General features: G+C 39.3%; 1 protein-coding gene across 4 annotated transcripts in view; it reads right to left on the reverse strand.

The window, feature by feature from the left end:
* Nucleotides 1–19,267, reverse strand: part of EXOC4 (exocyst complex component 4) — an 830,068-nt gene that overhangs the window by 444,909 nt on the left and 365,892 nt on the right. For all 4 annotated transcript variants that reach the window (XM_049894654.1, XM_049894656.1, XM_049894657.1 and 1 more), the window contains exon 10: nucleotides 12,961–13,057. In XM_049894654.1, coding sequence (XP_049750611.1) covers nucleotides 12,961–13,057 — 97 coding nt within the window. The remainder of the gene's footprint in view (nucleotides 1–12,960; nucleotides 13,058–19,267) is intronic.

Consider the following 19,267-nt stretch of genomic DNA (forward strand, 5'->3'; position numbering starts at 1 on the left):
AAATTTCTGGCAGCTCCCCGTCCATGTGCTGCTGCAACTGCCTTTGAATGATCTTCAGCAAACCTTACTTGTGTGTGACATTAATGATATCGTTCAATAATTCTCATTCTATTGGATCACTTTTCTTTGGAATGGGCAGAAATGTGGATCTCTTCCAGTTGGTTGGCTAGGTAGCTGTCTTTCAAATTTCTTGGCATATGTAAAAATTCATACAAATGTATGAACATGCATGTAAATGTATATGTAAATATTCGTACACATCACTGTATGTATGTATGTCATACTGCAATTTAAAAAATTACGTATTTTTTAAAATTTACAGATTTTAACTTACAGGGCCCAATTAAGTAAGCTGCTCCCATATTCTTTCATTAATTAAAAAGTGATATCCTAGCAGCTTCTGGAACTAGAATTTTTTCTTCTTGCCATGTATCCAATACTTTCTGGCCTATTTACAATGTGGTAGATTACAGGGATAGGCTTTTAAAAATGTTCATTGAGTTTAAATATAGTAAGTATAAAATAATTACTATTCTCCTCAACTACCAAAAATTACTTGAGGACATCAAAAACTCCAATATCTATTTCAGTTGCAAAACAAAAGACAGGACAGCCACAGCATTTCTAAGTTCAAAACCACTACTTTCAGAAAAAAATGAAAGCAAGGTAATTAAACACTGAATCTTAGGATGCTTCTACCTCTGCTCTTCGTAACTGGCTGTTCTCACCTGTATCAAAGACGTTTCCTTTCTCACTTATTAAATAACAAGATCTCAAGATGATAATGTTACTTAGTATTGGAGGGTTTTTGTTTTTTTTTTTTCCCTTTTCGGTTAGGTTTTAACTATAAAAGGAAAATTTTAAAAAAGACTTTTGACTGTGGAATGGAAATATTTGGCTTGTAGTGGGATAATAAAGCAATGTTAACAATTAAATGTTCAAATAACAACTACTGAAAGTAAAAAAGTTGAAAATGACAAAGGAAGAACCCTTGGTGTTGTATGGAAGCCATCACAACGAACCATACAGAGCAGAAACAAGACAAACGAACAGGAGTGCTGTGTGTGTATATTTTACGACAGGCAAGGGAGATGGTAAAGTAATCTTCAGAATCACACAGAGAAACAATGCAAACACTCAAAGGAAAATAAGTTACTAAAGGGAGAAATCTTTTTTCCCCCCTAGGTATGCCTATGCTATTTTTTGATACCAAATTACATTATCAATTTAGACTTCAAAATCAGATGTAAATGGGCCTGTGGCTAGACATAAACCTATTTCGCTAAATACTGACTAAGCATATTTTCGCCATGGCCGTCCAAAAGAAGAATACATCTTCAGAATACATAAAACAGCATACAAATTATGCAGACATTTTGCACTACAAAGAATCTTTTCTGCTGTGTTTTATATGTCAGCTTTCAATAATGTTAGTTGTTAATGATAAAATGTAATTAATACTGACAAGAAAACCTGCATCTAAAATATCAGTTTAAATCCAAGTCGAGATCACAGCAGCAAAATCATAATGATCTTAGGTTTGCTTGGAAATATGATCTTAGTCCCATATTAGCTTTTACAGCAGTAGAAAGCCAGTTTTTCTTTTTGCCTTAAGAGCCACTGAAGGAGTTAACTTGTACCAGCGACTGGTTGGTATGGGTTGAACTGTGTCCACCATAAATATGAGGTGAATCATAACCCCCAAGAAAAAGAAGATTCTCAAGGAGATGGACTGACACAGTGGCTGCACCAACAGGTTCAAACATAGCAATGATTGTGAGGATGGTGCAGGACTGGGCCACGTTTAGTTCGATTGTACCTGGGGTCACTATGAGTAGGAACCAATTCCAAGGCACCTAACAACAACAACAACAACATACCTACGGATGCAATCCTGTTTGGGAATAGGGTTTTATTTACTATGTTAAGGAGGCCATATTAGTGTAGAGTGGTCCTAAACCTAATCACCTGTGAGATGTAAAAAGAGCAAATCAGACACAGAAGGGAGCACAAATAGGGGAAGGCAGATGTTATGTGAAGATCACCAAGGAACGCAGCAACAGAAGTTGAGAGAGACAAGGATCTTCCCCCAGAGCTGACAGAAAGAGAACCATCCCCTATAGCCAGTGCCTTGAATTTGGACTTCCAGCCTTCTAGTCTGTTTTTTAAAGCCACCCACTTGTGGTATTTCCATTACAGCAGCACTAGGAAGCTTAAACATTGACACAGAGAAAGAATAGAAAAATGCAACAACAGGAACAGAGACGGGGGAAAAGAAAGCAGAAGGAGTTACATGGTAAGGAGACATGGAGTTCCTCTGACAGCTGCTTTAGATACAGCCACGGCATGGTGTCCCTCCTACCCTTGTGTTGGGAAGAAGTCAGTCAATGCTGGGACGAGGCAGAAGTCAACTCTAATTCCCTGGCCCTGCCACTGATAACCATAAGCACTGAGCTGAAGTATGTAAAAGTAACTCAAATGAACAAGACTGGAAGAAACATATCTCTCCTGAGGTCGCACAGGGTATCAGACAGACTTACAATCAGAGACTCACAGAATGGAGACCTGGCAGCTGAGCATCTGATTAAGCTTCTTGAATTTAGTGTGTGGTTATGTATCTCCAGGAGGGACACTTTTCTGGGAAAAGTTCCTCATTTCTGGATTGTTTTATTCATTGGAAAATTCTCATTATGTATAGTGGACATCTTTTTAACATCCAACCAACTAGTTCCAACCCATACTTAAGAAGCAACAAAGAACAAAATGGCTTTCTCTCTTTTAAAGTGCAGGCCTTTATATATTTGAAAATGGATACCACGTCTTCCGTTTTTCACTAACGTGTCCAGTCATTTCTTCTGCTTCTTATCAGGAATGGCCTATACACTTCTGTTAACTAGCCTGGCTTGTCTGACCTCACTGGACACTGTCACTGAAATGTGCACTGACATATGGTGTGGAGCTTTGGTGGGCTCCCCCTCTCACTCAACAATATAAAACCGCCGGTTAGGTACAGTCAAGGCATGGCCATAGATCACACAACGTACTTTGAAAAAACAAAAGCTTCAAACAAAAAACAATATTTGAATCTTCAAAATTTCGTTTGAAGATTAAAAGCATTTAACACTTATAAATTCAGAAGCAGTTACCAAAATGTGGTGTTTGAAATCTAAATAGACCATCACTCGGTATTTCATAGGCCTAGTAGGTCAGTCTTAAAACCTAGCAATATTTTTCATCATTCTGAAGACTAAAACAATAAAAAATGTGTTTCATAAAAATGCACAGGGTGGCCACATTTCCCCCCATGCATGAATAATGGATGATCCACCGTGTTATGTGCTAGACGATCTAATCAGCAGCATCTTTCAAAATGTCTACATAAGCTTTAGCTCATTAAGAGCAAACATGTACCTGTATAAAAATATCACATACCTGTGAGCACTCAGAATAATATTCTGTCAAATACCAATGCACACATCAAACTGACATGTGTGGGACAACTTTTCTGTATTTCTCAAGGATGAAAATACTAAGGAGAGAAATATTGAAGAACTATTTCAACTTGTAACATCCATGCTTAGTCTCCAAATATTGACATTTAAATCCCTCTTTCAAAACCACACATATACACACAGACAACTGGCTCTCACTGTATCTAACAGCAGAAACCCTGCTGGCGTAGTGGTTAAGTGCTATGGCTGCTAACCAAAAGGTCGGCAGTTTGAATCCACCAGGCGCTCCTTGGAAACTCTATGGGGCAGTTCTACTCTGTCCTTTAGGGTCACTGAGTCAGAATTGACTCAACGGGTTTGGTTTTTTTTAAAAATATCTAACAGCAAGAAACGATCAGGGACTAGTGTACACTTTCTAAATTAAACTGAAAAAAAAAAAAAAAACTAACAGAAATTGAATAAGAAGCCAAATAAGGAAAGTTTTTAAACTAGATTTCTTCTATGAGAAAAGGTTTTATAATCTGGGAAGTGCTTTCATAAAACATGAAAGAATGATAAGGCAAAAGTTAATTCAACTCTAAGCTATCAGGGTAGTAATTTGAGAAAGAAAAAGGTAAAAGATAAAAATTCTAAGTTTTAATTAATAAAACTAATTAATTAAAACAAAACATGATTTTTTTTTTTTAGTAATTTTTTTTTTTTAAAGAATAGTAGTTTAGGATCAATGCTGTTAAATAAAAAGCGTATTTCTAAAATCACCCTTCTATTTCTCCTATATCTTATCCTACAGCAAACACTTTCTAGTCACTTATGACAGAAGGAAAACCAGAATAAAACTAGCACACATCTGAAAGCAGGGACTGAAACATACTTGAACATGAATGTTCACTGCAGCACTATTCACAATAGCCAAGTGTCCACCTGCAGATGAACGGATAAACAAAAGACGTTTTATATATATATATAATGAATAAAGAGAAAGGAAGTTTGGATACATGATACAACATGAATGAACCTTGAAAACATGCTGAGTGAAATGAGTCAGACGCAAAAGGACAAATAGTGTACATTCTCACTTACTGAAATATCTAGAACACGCAAAGGCATAGAGACAAAAGTTTATCAGTGGTTACGAGGGGCTGGAGGCAGGTCCAACGAGGAGCTGTTATTACTTAAGGGACACTGAGCTTCTGTTTGTGGTGAAGAAGAGCTTTAGGAAATAGTGGTAACGGCTGCACAGCTGGCGACCGTAATTGACATCACTGATTTGCACACTAAGAAGTTGTCTTAGACAATAGTCTTTGCTGACAGCCATTACACCATGCTCCCTCTAAGCCTTCATAACCTTTGGAAGTTGTAGACCTAGTCCCAGAAGTCTCACTTAATTCAAAATACAATGCTCTCCTTTTTGTTTAAGCGAAAGGGCATTTTTATTTTTACCTTGAAGACCCTGTGTACAAGTTCCAAACTCAAAGGCCTCAACACACACCCCTGTTCGTTCACATTAGTGTTTTGCTGTTCCTGGAACACATTAACTGTTCTCTTCTTCACTTGCTATTTCCTCTGCCCTGGTCAACACCTCACCCCCACTGCAGATATTCATACGGCTTCCTTCCTCACTTCATTTTCAAATCTAAACAAATGCCACGTTCCCAGAAAAGGCTTCTGTCCACCGTCTCTGAAACAGTGCCCATCACTGCCAGTCACCATCAAACTCCTAACTCCTCTGTGTTCTTCATGAAACTATCACGACCTGATATTGTACCCATATGTACTTGGCTTACGTTTTTACTGTCTAACTTTCTACTACACTGTATTCCGTGAGGGCAGACTTGTTCATTGCTAGATGAAGAGAACCTGGAACAAAGTAAAAAGTGCTCAATAAATTGTGTTAAACGAATAAGTAAATGAATTTTTCTTTTGCTAAATTATAACACTGCATTTTATAATGCTTTTGACCTGACAGTACTGTCAACATATGATACTGCTGCCACTGTTAGTTGCCATCGAGTCAATTCTGACTCATGGTGACCCCTTGTCTGCAGAGTAGCACCGGTCCACAGAGTGTTCAAGGCTGTGACCTTTTCGTAGCTGACTGCCAGGCATGTCTTCTGAGGCGTCCCTGGGTGAGTTCGAACCGCCAAGCTTTTGGTTAGTAGTTAAGCGCTTAACCGTTTGTGCCAGCCAGGGACTCCTAACATATAAGATACAATATTATAAGTACTATCACTCATAAAAAAATATATATATATATAAATATATATATATAAACTAAATCTGTTAATCACAATTGTCATTTACAGGTAACATGTTTAGAAACATAGGTTGCCACGTTTAATGGCGTAATCGCTGCTGAAGACTTTCATTGCTTCAGGTTTGGTGTCAGCCTTGAGGTTCCCGACAGTGCCACCTCAAGCACCAACTAGCAATCACAAGCATTCAAAGTTAACTGACTACCAGGCCATGAGTAACTCAGTGCAGCTAACTGGCAGTTTCTACATCTGGCAAGAACAAGTTTTTGAAGTTATTCTTCTCTATAACTAGATGATAGGATTACAGTTACTACTTGTTATAGCTGCAGTTTCCGTTAAAGGAGGCACACAGACTCCGAGGAGATACTGCCCATCACCAAGAGCTCAAATGACCTTCATGCCGGCACGCTCCTTTCTGACCGATAGTTCTTGTTCTACCCGGAAGCCTTTAATTGCCCTCTGATCTTAATGAAGTGTGGCTGACAACAAATAGTGAAAACATGCTCACGGCCTGGATGCTCAACATTCAGGCTGTGTGCTGCAGAGTGAGCATTAGGGACACTTGTGCAACCTGAAATGCCATCGCTGTCCCCAACATCTTCAGCCTCCTGCCTCTTGCCATGTCACCCCAAGACAGCAAACATCTGTTCGTCGAAGTCTCAGAGGAATCACACTTCATGGAGGCAAAGTACTCACTACCCTGAAGACTCAAATGCCTTTGAAGAAGCTAGTTGAAGTAAATTCACAAAAAAGAAACAAGAAACTGTAAAATCCACTCGTTGCTTCAACTTTTAAAGTTTAAGTTGTCACACCTTAGTTTCCTTAAATATGATAAAAGCATTTCTCAGTCACAGAATGACAAAACTTGGGAAGGAAAGCAGCGTCCAGACCACCCAGCACCTTCACTTTACAGACAGAAAAGCTAAGGCTGATTTGGCCAAGGTCAAAACTGAGACCTTGCCCCAGCCCCCACGCCGCCTTCAGTGCCCTCTCCTGGCTATGCTGCGATACACAAAGCTCTTTTCCTTTGAAACAATGGTTCCAGTGCTGAATGATTAAATTGTTACTGTATGAATTTCCTGAGTTTCTTCTAATCACAAATTTTAACATAGATTCTCCGCAAGTGTGAGCTAAATTATTTTCCTTGGGCTTAGTGTCTGCTCATTCCTGATTCATTTCCTAACACTGAAGAATTGGGATTTTTGTTTCCAAAGCAACAACAAAAAGCAACTGCCGCTAAGTCAGTACCAACTCATGGAGACCCCAGGTGTGTCAGAGTAGAACCGTGCTCCATAGAGTTTTGGTGGCTGGTTTTTTCAATGTAGATGGCCAGGCCTTTCATTCTAGGTACCTCTGGGTAAACTCAAACCAGCAACCTTTCATTAGCAGCCAAGCGCATTAGCCGTTTACACCACCCAAACCCCAGCACCGTTCTTTGATGAGCCCACCTCCGTAACTGGCCGGGAGCCTGTGGCTGTGAGACGGTGGGTACGACAGAGTCAAATTCCTGGCTTTGTTTTCCTTAGCGCCACCTCTCACCTATGTGCACTATCAGCCCAGAGAGCAAAAGAGCATTGGAGTGTTTCCTGAATACTTCAGCTCGATGTTATAAGCATTTACATTTTTAAAAGAATAATTTTTTTTTTTTTTTGGTCTCATTCACATTTTGCTATATACATATACTACAAGGTATAAAGTCTTTAATGGCTACCTGCTGTCTTAATCATCCAGTGCTGCTATAACAGAAATACCACAAGTGTATGGCTTTAACAAAGAGAAATTTGTTCTCTCACAATCTAGTAGGTTGCAGGTCCAAATTCAGGGTGTCAGCTCCAGGGGAAGGCTTTCTCTCTGTCGGCTCTGGAGAAAGGTCCTTGTCCTCAATCTTCCCATGGTCGAGGAGCTAGCTTTTCAGGACGCGCTCTGCCCCTGGTCCTCCTTTCTTGGTGGTGCTAGGTCCCCAACTCTCTGCTTGCTTCCCTTTCCTTTTTATCTCTTGAGAGATAAAAGGTGGTGCAGGCCACATCCCAGGGAAACTGGATCAGGGACCTGACCTGGGTAAGGGTGGTATTACAATCCCACCCTAATTCTTTTTAACATAAAATTACAATCACAAAATGGAGGACAAACACACAATGCTGGAAATCATGGCCTAGCCAAATTGACACAAACACTTTTGGGGGGACATAATTTAATCCATGACACCTGCCTATCAAGGAATTAACTTACCTTGCAGACCACATAATATTTCTATGACTTCCACTAAGTGACACAGAGAAATGTACTAAAAATTCTAAGGCACAATGTATTATATGTTTTTAGGCTTTCAGAGAGTAAGGAATAATGAGAAATGAATGGGAAAACATGGAAAAATGAATTCTCACTCTCTCCCACAGAATCCTCACAAATAACTGCTACAAAGTAATTTTAAATTTCCTGAATGACTATATATTAGAAAAAAAAGTGTCACTATGTGTCAGACTATAGTTGATACCTCAAAAAAATGTACTTCATCGGTACAATGTTTATATTTACACCAGGGTTAATAATCGGAGTGATGTAATTATTCACAAGCAATAATTTTTGAAATGAAGGAACCTAAATTCAAGAAAGGGTCTATGTCATTCAAATTTCAACACTAACATATCTTCCTTCTGTTCCCCAGATTCAAGGCCCATTAAATAAATCCCATTTATTAGGATGAACCCATCTATTTCTCTCCAAGGTTTCCAAAGAGAGCTGAAAACAGCAAACATGTCAAACGGGAAAACAGGCATGAGCCATATCACTTCCAGGGACTATATTTTGGGGAAAGTGGAAACCCTGGTGGCGTAGTGGTTAAGAGCCATGGCTGTCAACCAAAAGGTTGGTAGTTTGAATCTAGCAGGCACTCCTTGGAAACTCTATGGGGCAGTTCTACTCTGTGTTTTAGGGTTGCTATGAGTCAGAATTGACTCAACAGCAACAGGTTTTTTGTTTTTTGGGTTTTTTTTTTTTTGGTATTTTAGAAGATCAAAGACAACAGCCTTCAGTATGAGTTACACCTCAACATAAAGAAAACAAAGATCCTCACAACTGGACTAATAAGCAACATCGTGATAAACAGAGAAAAGACAGAAGTTGTCAAGGATTTCATTTTACTTGGATCCACAATCAACACAAATAGGAGCAGCAGTCAAGAAATTAAATGATGTATTGCAGAGGGAGAATCTGCTGTAAAAGACCTTTTTAAAGTGTTAAAAAGTAAAGATGCTACTTTGAGGACTAAGGTGTGCCTGAACCAAGCCACGGTATTTTCAATCACCTCAAATGCATGCAAAAGCTGAATAACGAATAAGGAAAATCGAAGAAGAATTGATGCCTTTGACTCACAGTATTGGCGAAGAATATTGAATATACCATGGACTGCCAAAAGAACAAATCTGTCTTAGTGTTCCTTAGAAGCAAGGTGGCAATACTCCGTCTCACATACTTTGGATGTGTTATATGGAGGGACCAGTCCCTGGAGAAGGATATAGTGCTTGGTAAAGTAGAAGGTCGATGAAAAGGAGGAACACCTCAACAAGATGGATTGAACAGTGCCTGCAACGATGGGCTCAAACATAGCAACAACCGTGAGGGTGGCGCAGGACTGGGCAGCATTTCATTCTTTTGTACATAGGGTCGCTATGAGTTGGAACCGACCTGAAGGCACCTCACAACAACAATTTCAGAATATGCTTAGACATGGCTAGAAACCTATTTGTTGGAATACGTTTTTGTGCATTTAGGCTCCCTGGCAGAAAAACTGATTAAACGACCTCTTATCACCAAAAGCTTCCATTAAGGGTTTAATTGCACACAGTGTATTTACGGGTTAAGAATAAAGCAAGAAAGATGATCCTGTATTCCATTTTCAAGAGATGCTCTGTCTAACAGACAAGCTCGGCCAGAAAAAGAAAACAGGAAAGCATTAAACACAAAACAAGTCAAGGGCCGGCAGAGGTAATGGGTAGTGAACTAACAAGAAGTCAGGCCATTGTCCCTTTGCCTGTGTCAACATCCTGTGTGACTTCATGGTGAGGAGAGTGCAGTAGTGACGAGAACCCTACAAAAGAAGTCTGCGAGGTTACCAGATTTGAGGACCTTCTGCAACAATTTCATGGAAGGACAGTGTGGAGGACTACTGGGAAAACATAAATGGATAAAAGGAATCTGCTGTGTGGTGTTCTTAGAAGGGCGGTCCAGAGCTTTCATTATAGAAAACTCTCCAGGCTGCAAACAATGCACTGCCAACTCAGTGGAAATGATGACAAGATGGCTTTTAATAAATGAGGTGCAGAAAAGCCGCGTGCAAAGCTTCAGGAATACAGAGTACCAGGAATGCTGGGCATGCAGGAAAAGCCGCAAAGGAAAATTAAGGACCTACAGGCTTAAAGAAGTTCCTCCCTTCCAATGATAAACGTGCAAATTCACCAAGGGATAGTGTGAGAAAATAATGACATCACATTTAAGTAACTGTTGTTTTGCGGTAAATGCAGTTTCTTGATTCCTTCTGAACTTATTTCGTGAATATGACGCAACTTATTAACAAAGAATAATTATTACAATAAATTAGAAAAAGAGCTTGGCAAATTAGAATGGGAAAATAACATGAGCCATTTGATACAGGAGGGAGCACATTCCAGAAAGCATTAGAAGGAGAATTACTGGGTCGGAGGTTGTGTGAATGCTCAGTTGTATCTAGCTGGTTTCAAGAGTGGCTGTACCAATTTACAAACTCCCACGAGGCAGAAAGTCTGTAATGGTCACCTGTTTATCAAGGAAGTAACTTACCTTGCAAATCAGATAATATTCCTGTGACTTCCACCAAGAGTTACACAAAGAATGAATGAATGATAAACACATATTTATATCATGTAGCAAAATCTTCTGCAGTTCTAACCAATAATAAATTAAAATTTGGAATGAAACTATAGACCAGATAAGCGAGTAAAAAAAAGTGGGGGTACTATCAAACCCTAAAAAAAACTCTCTCACAAAACAGCATAAATGTATTACTAGAAAATAACTATCAAGAACTGCAATCAGCGGCGGATTAACCAGCTTAGAGTAAGCAAGGTACACACGGGCTTGATTGTGCTTACTTACTCATCTGTGTACTACATACAGATCAGAAAGTAAGCACAATTAAGCCCCTGCATTCTTTACTTATTGGGAAATCCGTTCCTGAGTAACACCTTAAACTAAGCCAATTTTCTTAAAGAAGTGCACTTAAGTGACACAAGTAGAAACACATTTATGTTAGTGAAATCAGTACTGATATAGGGGACACAATTTTCATTCTCCTAACTTGGCCTTAAAAAGAAGAAAAAAAAAAAAATCGCCTTCTATGTGAAAAATTCCCTCGAAGTGATTATTGACAACACTGCTAAAAAGCATCCAAAGGATTTCTTGTATACTTGGTAACAAATGTAAGTATAAGGATTCCATTTACCCGAACCATATAGTGTAACTCAGCAGTGAATTATGGTGCTAAATCGAGGTTAGAAGATACCTATAATGATTAAGGTATTTTCCCATTTTCCTAACAATTAGCGACACTAACTAATTAGAAATCAATTGTAATTAGAGAAGAGAGTGAGTACTAAACTAACTGCCAAAGCCAGTAAACGTGTGTGTGTATATACATACACATATAATCAAGAAATTCTATATGTTGTCCTTTACCTATTTTATGTATATATGTGTATACATGTGTATATATAAACTAGAAATTGCCATAATTTACCTATTTTATGTGTGTATACACACACACATATATACACACATACACGTGTGTGTATCAGCTAAACCTATAAATAGTCTAAATCCTCTTAAATCTATGCTTCTTAAATGAATTCATATGCTGCAAATATTTGCTAAACAGGCTTTTTTTTTTTTGAGGTTAAGAAAGTTTCTTTAAAAATCTCTATAATTTTTTATTGTGTAAAAGTCAGCTTTCTGTTTTTAAGTTTATATATTTGAGTTTTGCATTTAAAGCTAATTGGGGAAAATAAGCAGTACAATTCAAATAACCGGTTACTGAACCACACCTTTGAATTTAACTAGCTCTAATGATACCAATTTAATAAGTGTTGCTTAGTAAGAAGGTATGATAATTCCAGTAATAAACTGCTTATGTTTTGTAAAAGTACCTATAATACCATCTCTAGAAAATTCAGTAGCATTTGTTTAACTGTTACTCCAAATGCCTCAGATATTAAAGGAGTTACCCAAGAAAGTGAATGTGATGTTTTGGTGCATATAACTTCTATGCCACCCAGGAGTATCCGGTGCATTATATGAAAATATATACTGGTTCATTTCAGAGAAAATAATATAGTTAATATTAAATGTGTCCAATAAGTTCCTTATTGGTATATAGGCACATAGGACTTAGAATTTTTTTTCAATGATAATATCATGGATTCTTAGTTCCCTACAATCATAGCATCATAATAAACTGAGCGCTCTAACAGGTTTTATTCTAGCCACCATGCTATCTTTTTATATATTATACCACGTATCTGACTGATAGAATGCCTTTCAGTTTTTGCACATCATATTTGTTCAGAGACCTGCCAATTCTCAAAGGGTATGTGAGTCATTAATATAAATAAAGTAGATCGGGGGTCCGCATTTTTTTCCTATTAAGGGCCAGAGAGTAAACATATTAGGCTTTGTGAGCCATATGGGGTCTACTGCAACTATTAGACTCTGCTGCGGAGCGTGTAAGCAGCCACGAACAATATGTGAATGGGTGAACATACATGTGTTTCAATAAAACTTTATTTATAAAAAGAGCCACTAGCGGAATTTCTCCCATGGGCTATTGTTTGCCAATTCCGAGACAGAGAGGAAGGAAAGGGAAGAGGAAAGGAGGGGGTGATGGAAGGGAGGTAGGGGAGGAGGGGAAAGGAGAATGAGGAGAGAGAGAGAGAGAGGGAGAAGAGAGAGAGGAAAAGAGTGAAAAAGAGAGACAAAAAGAATGAAAGACAATAAGAAAGTCAAATAAAAGTATTTAGGGACTTTCACTTCTGAGACCAAGTAGCCACTTCGTGGGATTGACATTACCTATTGTATTGATTATCTAACTTTGATAGTAAAGCCCTAGAAAATGGAGCACATTTCCTTGTAACTTGTTTCCATGCTGAATGAACTCCTGGCAGGCAGCACATCGACATAAATAAGGAAAATACTGATCTGCAGTAAGTACATCATGGGGTCTGACTTACCTTAGTAATGGATGGAATATGACAGTAATGTTTCTGGCTCCAGGTTTGCAGACAAATTTCGTTCCTCCTCCCTCAATTAAGTTGTCATCAGGTCCCCCTTTAAGGAAAAAGAAAAAAGAGCGATTTAGCTCACTGGAACTTTTACAAAGAAACAAACCAAACCTAGCCAGATGAATGCTATACTGTCAATAAGCAGGACCATCTTTGAAGCCAACTGCCTTCCATATCTACAAAGTTATTCAGAATGATCTGAGCCAGTCTTCCTCACGTGCATAAACAATCGGTTAGCATCTTCGCCTGGGGGAGCATCCTGGCCCACAGGAAGAATGAATGGCATACTTAAAGCAACAGCATGAGGCTATATCTCAGCTGAGGTCAAAGTCTGATCTCTAGTCATCAGTGTAACGTACAAGAACTTTCAGGGCAAAGAAGACATGCCATTCAAAGCTGTCCAAGGTTGTGAAGCTTGGAGTAGAGACTCATATAAATCTAACTGACCACATTTCATCAAACCTAAGACTTCACACTTTCTTATTACTTAGAATCTTTTTTTCGCCTTATTGAAAAGCTCCGTTGACTAAAAAAAACAAGCTTCTTTACCATCAATTTCTCATATGCATTTAGTAAAGAAATGTAAGAAAAATAAACTGGTTAAGGTACTCTTAAAACTATATAATAGAGTCCAACTCTTCTGAATGACTCTTTGACTAAGAGTTGCCAACATCCTTGTTTTCTAGTGTCATCTGTTGTTACCATGAGGGTACATTTCTTAAAGAGTGTTCCATAGTACATCTAAGATTTTATTGCAACATGCTGATACGCATTCTGCAAGATTTAGTTTTGGTGCTTTCTTGATACTATCAGGACTCATATTCCTACTACTGTCAGTATTCTAATACTATCAATACTTCTGATACTATCAGGACTCATATTCCTACTACTGTCAGTATTCTGATACTATCAATACTTCTGATACTATCAGGACTCATATTTCTTCAAATAGTCTTCAAGTGGTCAATTAACCCAAACATTTAAGGGTGGTGGCACAGGAATAGCAACCACGTTCACACAAAGTAAAGCAATAACAACTCATCATGACTATCTTCCAGTTGACAGCCATTAAGAGCCCATTGGCTTAAGATACACCCGCATTTCAGAGAGTTCAGAATGTAAAAAAAAAATTTGTATCTTAGAATGTTGGGAGAACCGCATTCCCCCTACTCTTCATGTTTCTTTCCATTAGAATACACGGAAATAAATTCAGCCTCTCTCCCCCTTTTTACTCTGGGGAAAGTGAAGTAACTTCTTCAGCTGGTAAAGCTGGGAAGAATAAGCTGGACATGCTTCGCTCAGCAACTCCCTCCTTCCAATTTAGAAACCAGAAAGCCGACAGAGAGTAAGCATTTGCCAGTGTAAGAAAACAAGACCAGTTGCGATCTAGTTGATTCTAACTCATGGCAACCCCATGTGTGTCGGAGTAAAACTGCATTCCACAGGGTTTTCAATGGCTGATGTTTTGGAATTAGATTGCCAGGTCTTTCTTCTGAGGCATCTCTGGGTAGACTCAAATTTCCAACCTTTCTGTTAGCAGCCAAGCATGTTAACCATTTGCACACGTTAACCATTTGCACACGTTAACCGTTTGCATACGTTAGCTCTTGCACCTGCCAGTGGCTCCTCTATGGTATCAGATGAACACTAAAAGTCCTGCCCTTTTCAGAGAAGGCCTGAGAGGCTCAGCACTTTGTGCAAGTGGGTAAGTAAATTTGTCTAATTTTGACATAAGTTCATCTGCATCTCAAACTAGGCTATACTCATCAATCTACCTGATATCAGTATAAAAGTGATACCTCACCTTCCTTTGTCCTTATTTATCTTATCTCTCAATAGCTTCAGAACTTAGATTGGAAAGTGGGCTTCCTGAAAACTCAATCTACACATGTAATATTTCATCTTTCTTTTCTAAATTAAACATTTTCTTTTCTGATAACTCTTTGCATAATATCGAACACAACTAAATCTCACTCCTGAATTTATTATCTTAATGGTCTCTGAGGGTCCGGGAAATTGACTGATAAAAACATGTGAAGCTTCAGAAATCCATACCTTAGATCATTAAGATCTCCCAGAGGCATGTGGGTCTAGACAAACACCATTTGGATCAGTTCACTTTACCCACTAATCAGAGCATGGCTTCTCCTTAGGAGTAAAAGCAAACATAATGGCACGGATAGCTCTTGATTCAAAATCATGAGCTTTTTCCCACCTCATTTGAAAAAAAAAAAATCTATCTTTTATTACGATATTTCCATCAGAGCTACTAGCTCTGCTAAGTCAGTGGTTTGGCTGACTTACAAGGGAAGCACAAACGGCAGCAAGGCTAACACAAACATCTTTCCTTTAACAAAACTGCTCCTCAACAGGTCGGATGGTATGGTTACAAACAGGGAAAAAAAACAATAAATAACATCTTCTTTATTAACACTTCTTCAAAGATCATGAAATGTAGTCAAAATTGAATCACCTAGGAAACGTGTTGTGTGTGTGTCTGTGTGTGTCTGTGTGTGTCTGTGTGTGTCTAGAAAAAACCAGGTTATGTTCTGCACTCCAAAAGCAACATAAATAACTCCCTATGAGAGAAGTAAATCTACGAAAAAATACACTAAGCTCAATATATTTTTTAAAGTTATATGTGAATTGGGACTAGATGATCTCCACTGGTCCTATTCTGAAGCGCTATGATTTTAGGTATTCAAGAATTACATACAGACCTGATTAACGTAGCTCCAGTCAAAGTGGTACCTTCATGCGCACAAACTGCACCGTACGCTTGCCCAGCTCTACGCCTTTGCCCACGCTGGGCTCCCACTGGGAGGGCCCTCTCCCCTCCTACCACGCCTGTGGGCCCCGGGTCTAGCCCTAAACCGTCCAAGGTACCTTTCTCAGTGTTCACAATGCCATTTACAGAGACTGTACATACAACGACGCATATGAACCTCAACATAGGTCACTCCTATCGTTGTCATTTGTTTTCTAAGCTTCTCCTACCTGGAAAGCAAGTTTTTGAAAAGTGGTTATAAAAACATGGATTTGCTGAATGAAGGATGGAACAAATGAAGATCTAACATAGTAGGATGTTATCAGAATTAGATGAGAAAGCATATGTGAAAGTCCTTTGTAAGCTGTCAAGAACCTAACAAAAGTAAGCAATTCTCTGTATCCCCAAAGCCTTGCAGGTAGTGGGTGTGCTGAATAAACATTTGTTGATAGCAGTAATACAGGGAACGAAGAGAACAAAAAATAAAACACAATACCCAAAATAAAGCACAGGAGCCACCGGAAAGGTAAGGGAGAGGAAGACGTGGCTGTGGAAAAAGGGCAGGTGACAGTGCATCCGGCTAGAAACTAAGCAATGGCGTCATTTATTCTAAGCCCCTGCTAGTCACAGAAAGATAATTACACAGTAGGGTTAAATAAAATAAAAACTCAAGTTTGGGTAGAAATATAAAAAAAGAGAGACTGCCTCCCCGCTCCCGCTCCCGCCCCCGCCCCCAGCTCCAACCAAAATTCCGCCTACAGGAGCCTTGTCATCTCTTCCAGCTCCATTTCCAGGTGCCATCTACACTGGATTTGACATGATGGCCTCTTCACAGGCTAGAAATCCAAGTCTGGCTTACTAAATTTCTAGTAAACAGCACCAACCTGGTGAAAATAAAGCTGTCAAAACCAAAAGCAAAGGACATGGCCAAAGACTACACAGTCTGTGAGGCTCTGCCCCTGATGTTAGACATTCTGTTGTTACCATGAGGGTACATGGTAACAACAGAATGTACCCCTCCAGCGCGTCAGTATTCTGGGAAAGAGACAACAGGCACCTGGCCTCACATGCCTTGCTGTGATCAAGTAACCTGGGAGCTGCTGTCACCAACGTTCTTAAGGAACATGTTGTTCAATCCCAAGAAGGGCTCAGGAAGGGCCCAGCTTCTCCCTCCCCTTCATTCATTACGCTTACAGCCTAATCTGGGCTGTCAAGGCCAGGTAAGAGGCACCAGAGACAATGATGAGCAATGATGGATGGCTGGAATGAAAACGTAGCTGACAATGGTATTACAAGGAGAATATAGATTGTGCAAAAAGGAGGGGAAGACATGGCCCAGTCATATTTCCTGCCTTTAGCAGAGAGGACAGTGGTTTGACAGGTTTGCTCAGACGACTGGCAGCAGCAGGCACAAAGCCTCCCGTCAACGGCGGGGATGAGGGCGTCTCAGTGCTCTCAGGCTCGTATCTTCCTCTGTAACTCATTTACTCTTAAGTAATTAGCATCTAAATTTATTTATTTATTCCTTGATTCTGGCCAACTATAATTTGAGGCAGTTTATTATAAACATAGTAATCTTAATAAAAAAGAAAGAAAAACAAAGCCCCAGAAAAAGAAAAACGTTCCCAAAGAGAATACCACAGTATGGTGGAAAAATGTCAAAAAGTTCTTAGGTCAGTGTAACTGTGGTAGGATTACTGAAATTCTCTGAGCCTCAGCATTCCCATTTATAAGATAAGGATTGCTATAAACTCTTCCAAAGACTTGGGTTACATTTAAATAGAATACTGTTCATGAGGACATTCAGTACAGTGTTCAGCTGCTAACCAGTTGCCATCAAGTCAGCTCTAACTCATGGTGACCCCATGTGTGTCAGAGTAGACTGTGTTCTATAGGATTTTCAATGGTTGATTTTTTGGAAGTAGACCACTAGGCCTTTCTTCCCAGACACCTCTGGGAGGACTCAAATCTCCAACCTTTTGGTTAGCAGCCTAGCATGTTAACCATTTGCACCACCCACAGGCTCCCTTTGACACCTAGTGCATCTTCACATTGAAGACTAAGATGCACCAGACCCAAGCTATGGTATTTTCAACTGCATCATATGCATGTGAAAGCTGGACAATGATTAAGGAAGACCCAACAAGAATTGACACCTTTGAATTGTGGTGTTGGCAAAGAATATTGAATATACCATGGACTGCCAAAAGAACAAATCTGTCTCGGAAGAAGTACAACCAGAATGCTCCTTCGAGGCAAGGATGGTGAGACTGTGTGTTACATACTTTGGACATGTTGTCAGGTGGGATCAGTCCCTGGAGGACATCGTGCTTAGTAAAGTAGAGGGTCAGCAGAAAAGAGGAAGACCCTCAATGAGATGGATTGACACAGTGGCTGCAAAAGTGGGCTTAAGCATAACAACGATTGTAAGGACGGCGCAGGACCTGACAGTGTTTCGCTCTATGGTACATAGGGTTGCTATGAGTCGGAATCGACTCGACAGCACCTAACAATGACAACAACAACATCTTCAAGTAACTGGTTACTATCTTTCATCTGGAAACCCTGGTTGCGTAGTATTTAAGTGCTATGGCTGCCAACCAAAAGGTCAGCAGTTCGAATCCACCAAGTGCTCCTTGGAAACTCTATGGGGCTGTTCTACTCTGTCCTATAGGGTCGCTTTGAGTCAAAATCGACTCAACAGCAGTGGGTTTTTTTTTTTTTTTATCTTTCATTTGAGAATTACCAAGCATTTAAATTATCTAATTAACTTCACACACACACACACACACACACACAATCACTGAATCATGAACTAGAAAATGAAATGTCAAAATTCAGAAAATGGCAGTACTAGTCATTATCACTGAGGAGACCAACTTTGCAACAGATGAATAAAGTGTGTCTTATTTGGGGGTAATGTTACTCCAGTGAAAGGTTTAGAAAACTGCTTAGAACACTTACAGCATGACAGAATAAGTGAGCCTTTCTATTTTCAAATTAATAATAATCAATATTCAATGTGCAGATGTTAACAGTATGAACTCTCTGTGCCAAGTGCTCAAATTAAAATAGCACAGAGTTCGATGGTGACTGTGGAGTCACAGAATGCAGTACGCCCTGTCTGGCAGCTTTAATGTGTCCTGGATTTATAATTGGCCTCACACAGAAAGGAGCCACAGTGAAGGTGAATTTTTTTTTTTTACAGCAAATAGTTTGCTTCATAAATATTTCCTAAGGATTATTATGAAAATGCATACGATACAATATGGAACTTCTAATCCTATCAATAAATAGGTCTTTAATTGGCTCTTAGAGCCAGCTGAAAGGTCTAAGAGTTCCAGGAACCACAGCTGTCACCTTCCAAGGTGTCCTTTGACTGTGGTCTTAGCAAGTACCTTCTCCGCTGGCACAAACTATCATGACTTGAAGCTGTTGCTGCTGCTACCACACCGTCAAGTGTGTAACAGGGGTCAGTAAGCTTGGGGT

Source organism: Elephas maximus, chromosome 8 (genome assembly GCF_024166365.1).
Source record: "Elephas maximus indicus isolate mEleMax1 chromosome 8, mEleMax1 primary haplotype, whole genome shotgun sequence".
NCBI lineage: Eukaryota > Metazoa > Chordata > Mammalia > Proboscidea > Elephantidae > Elephas > Elephas maximus.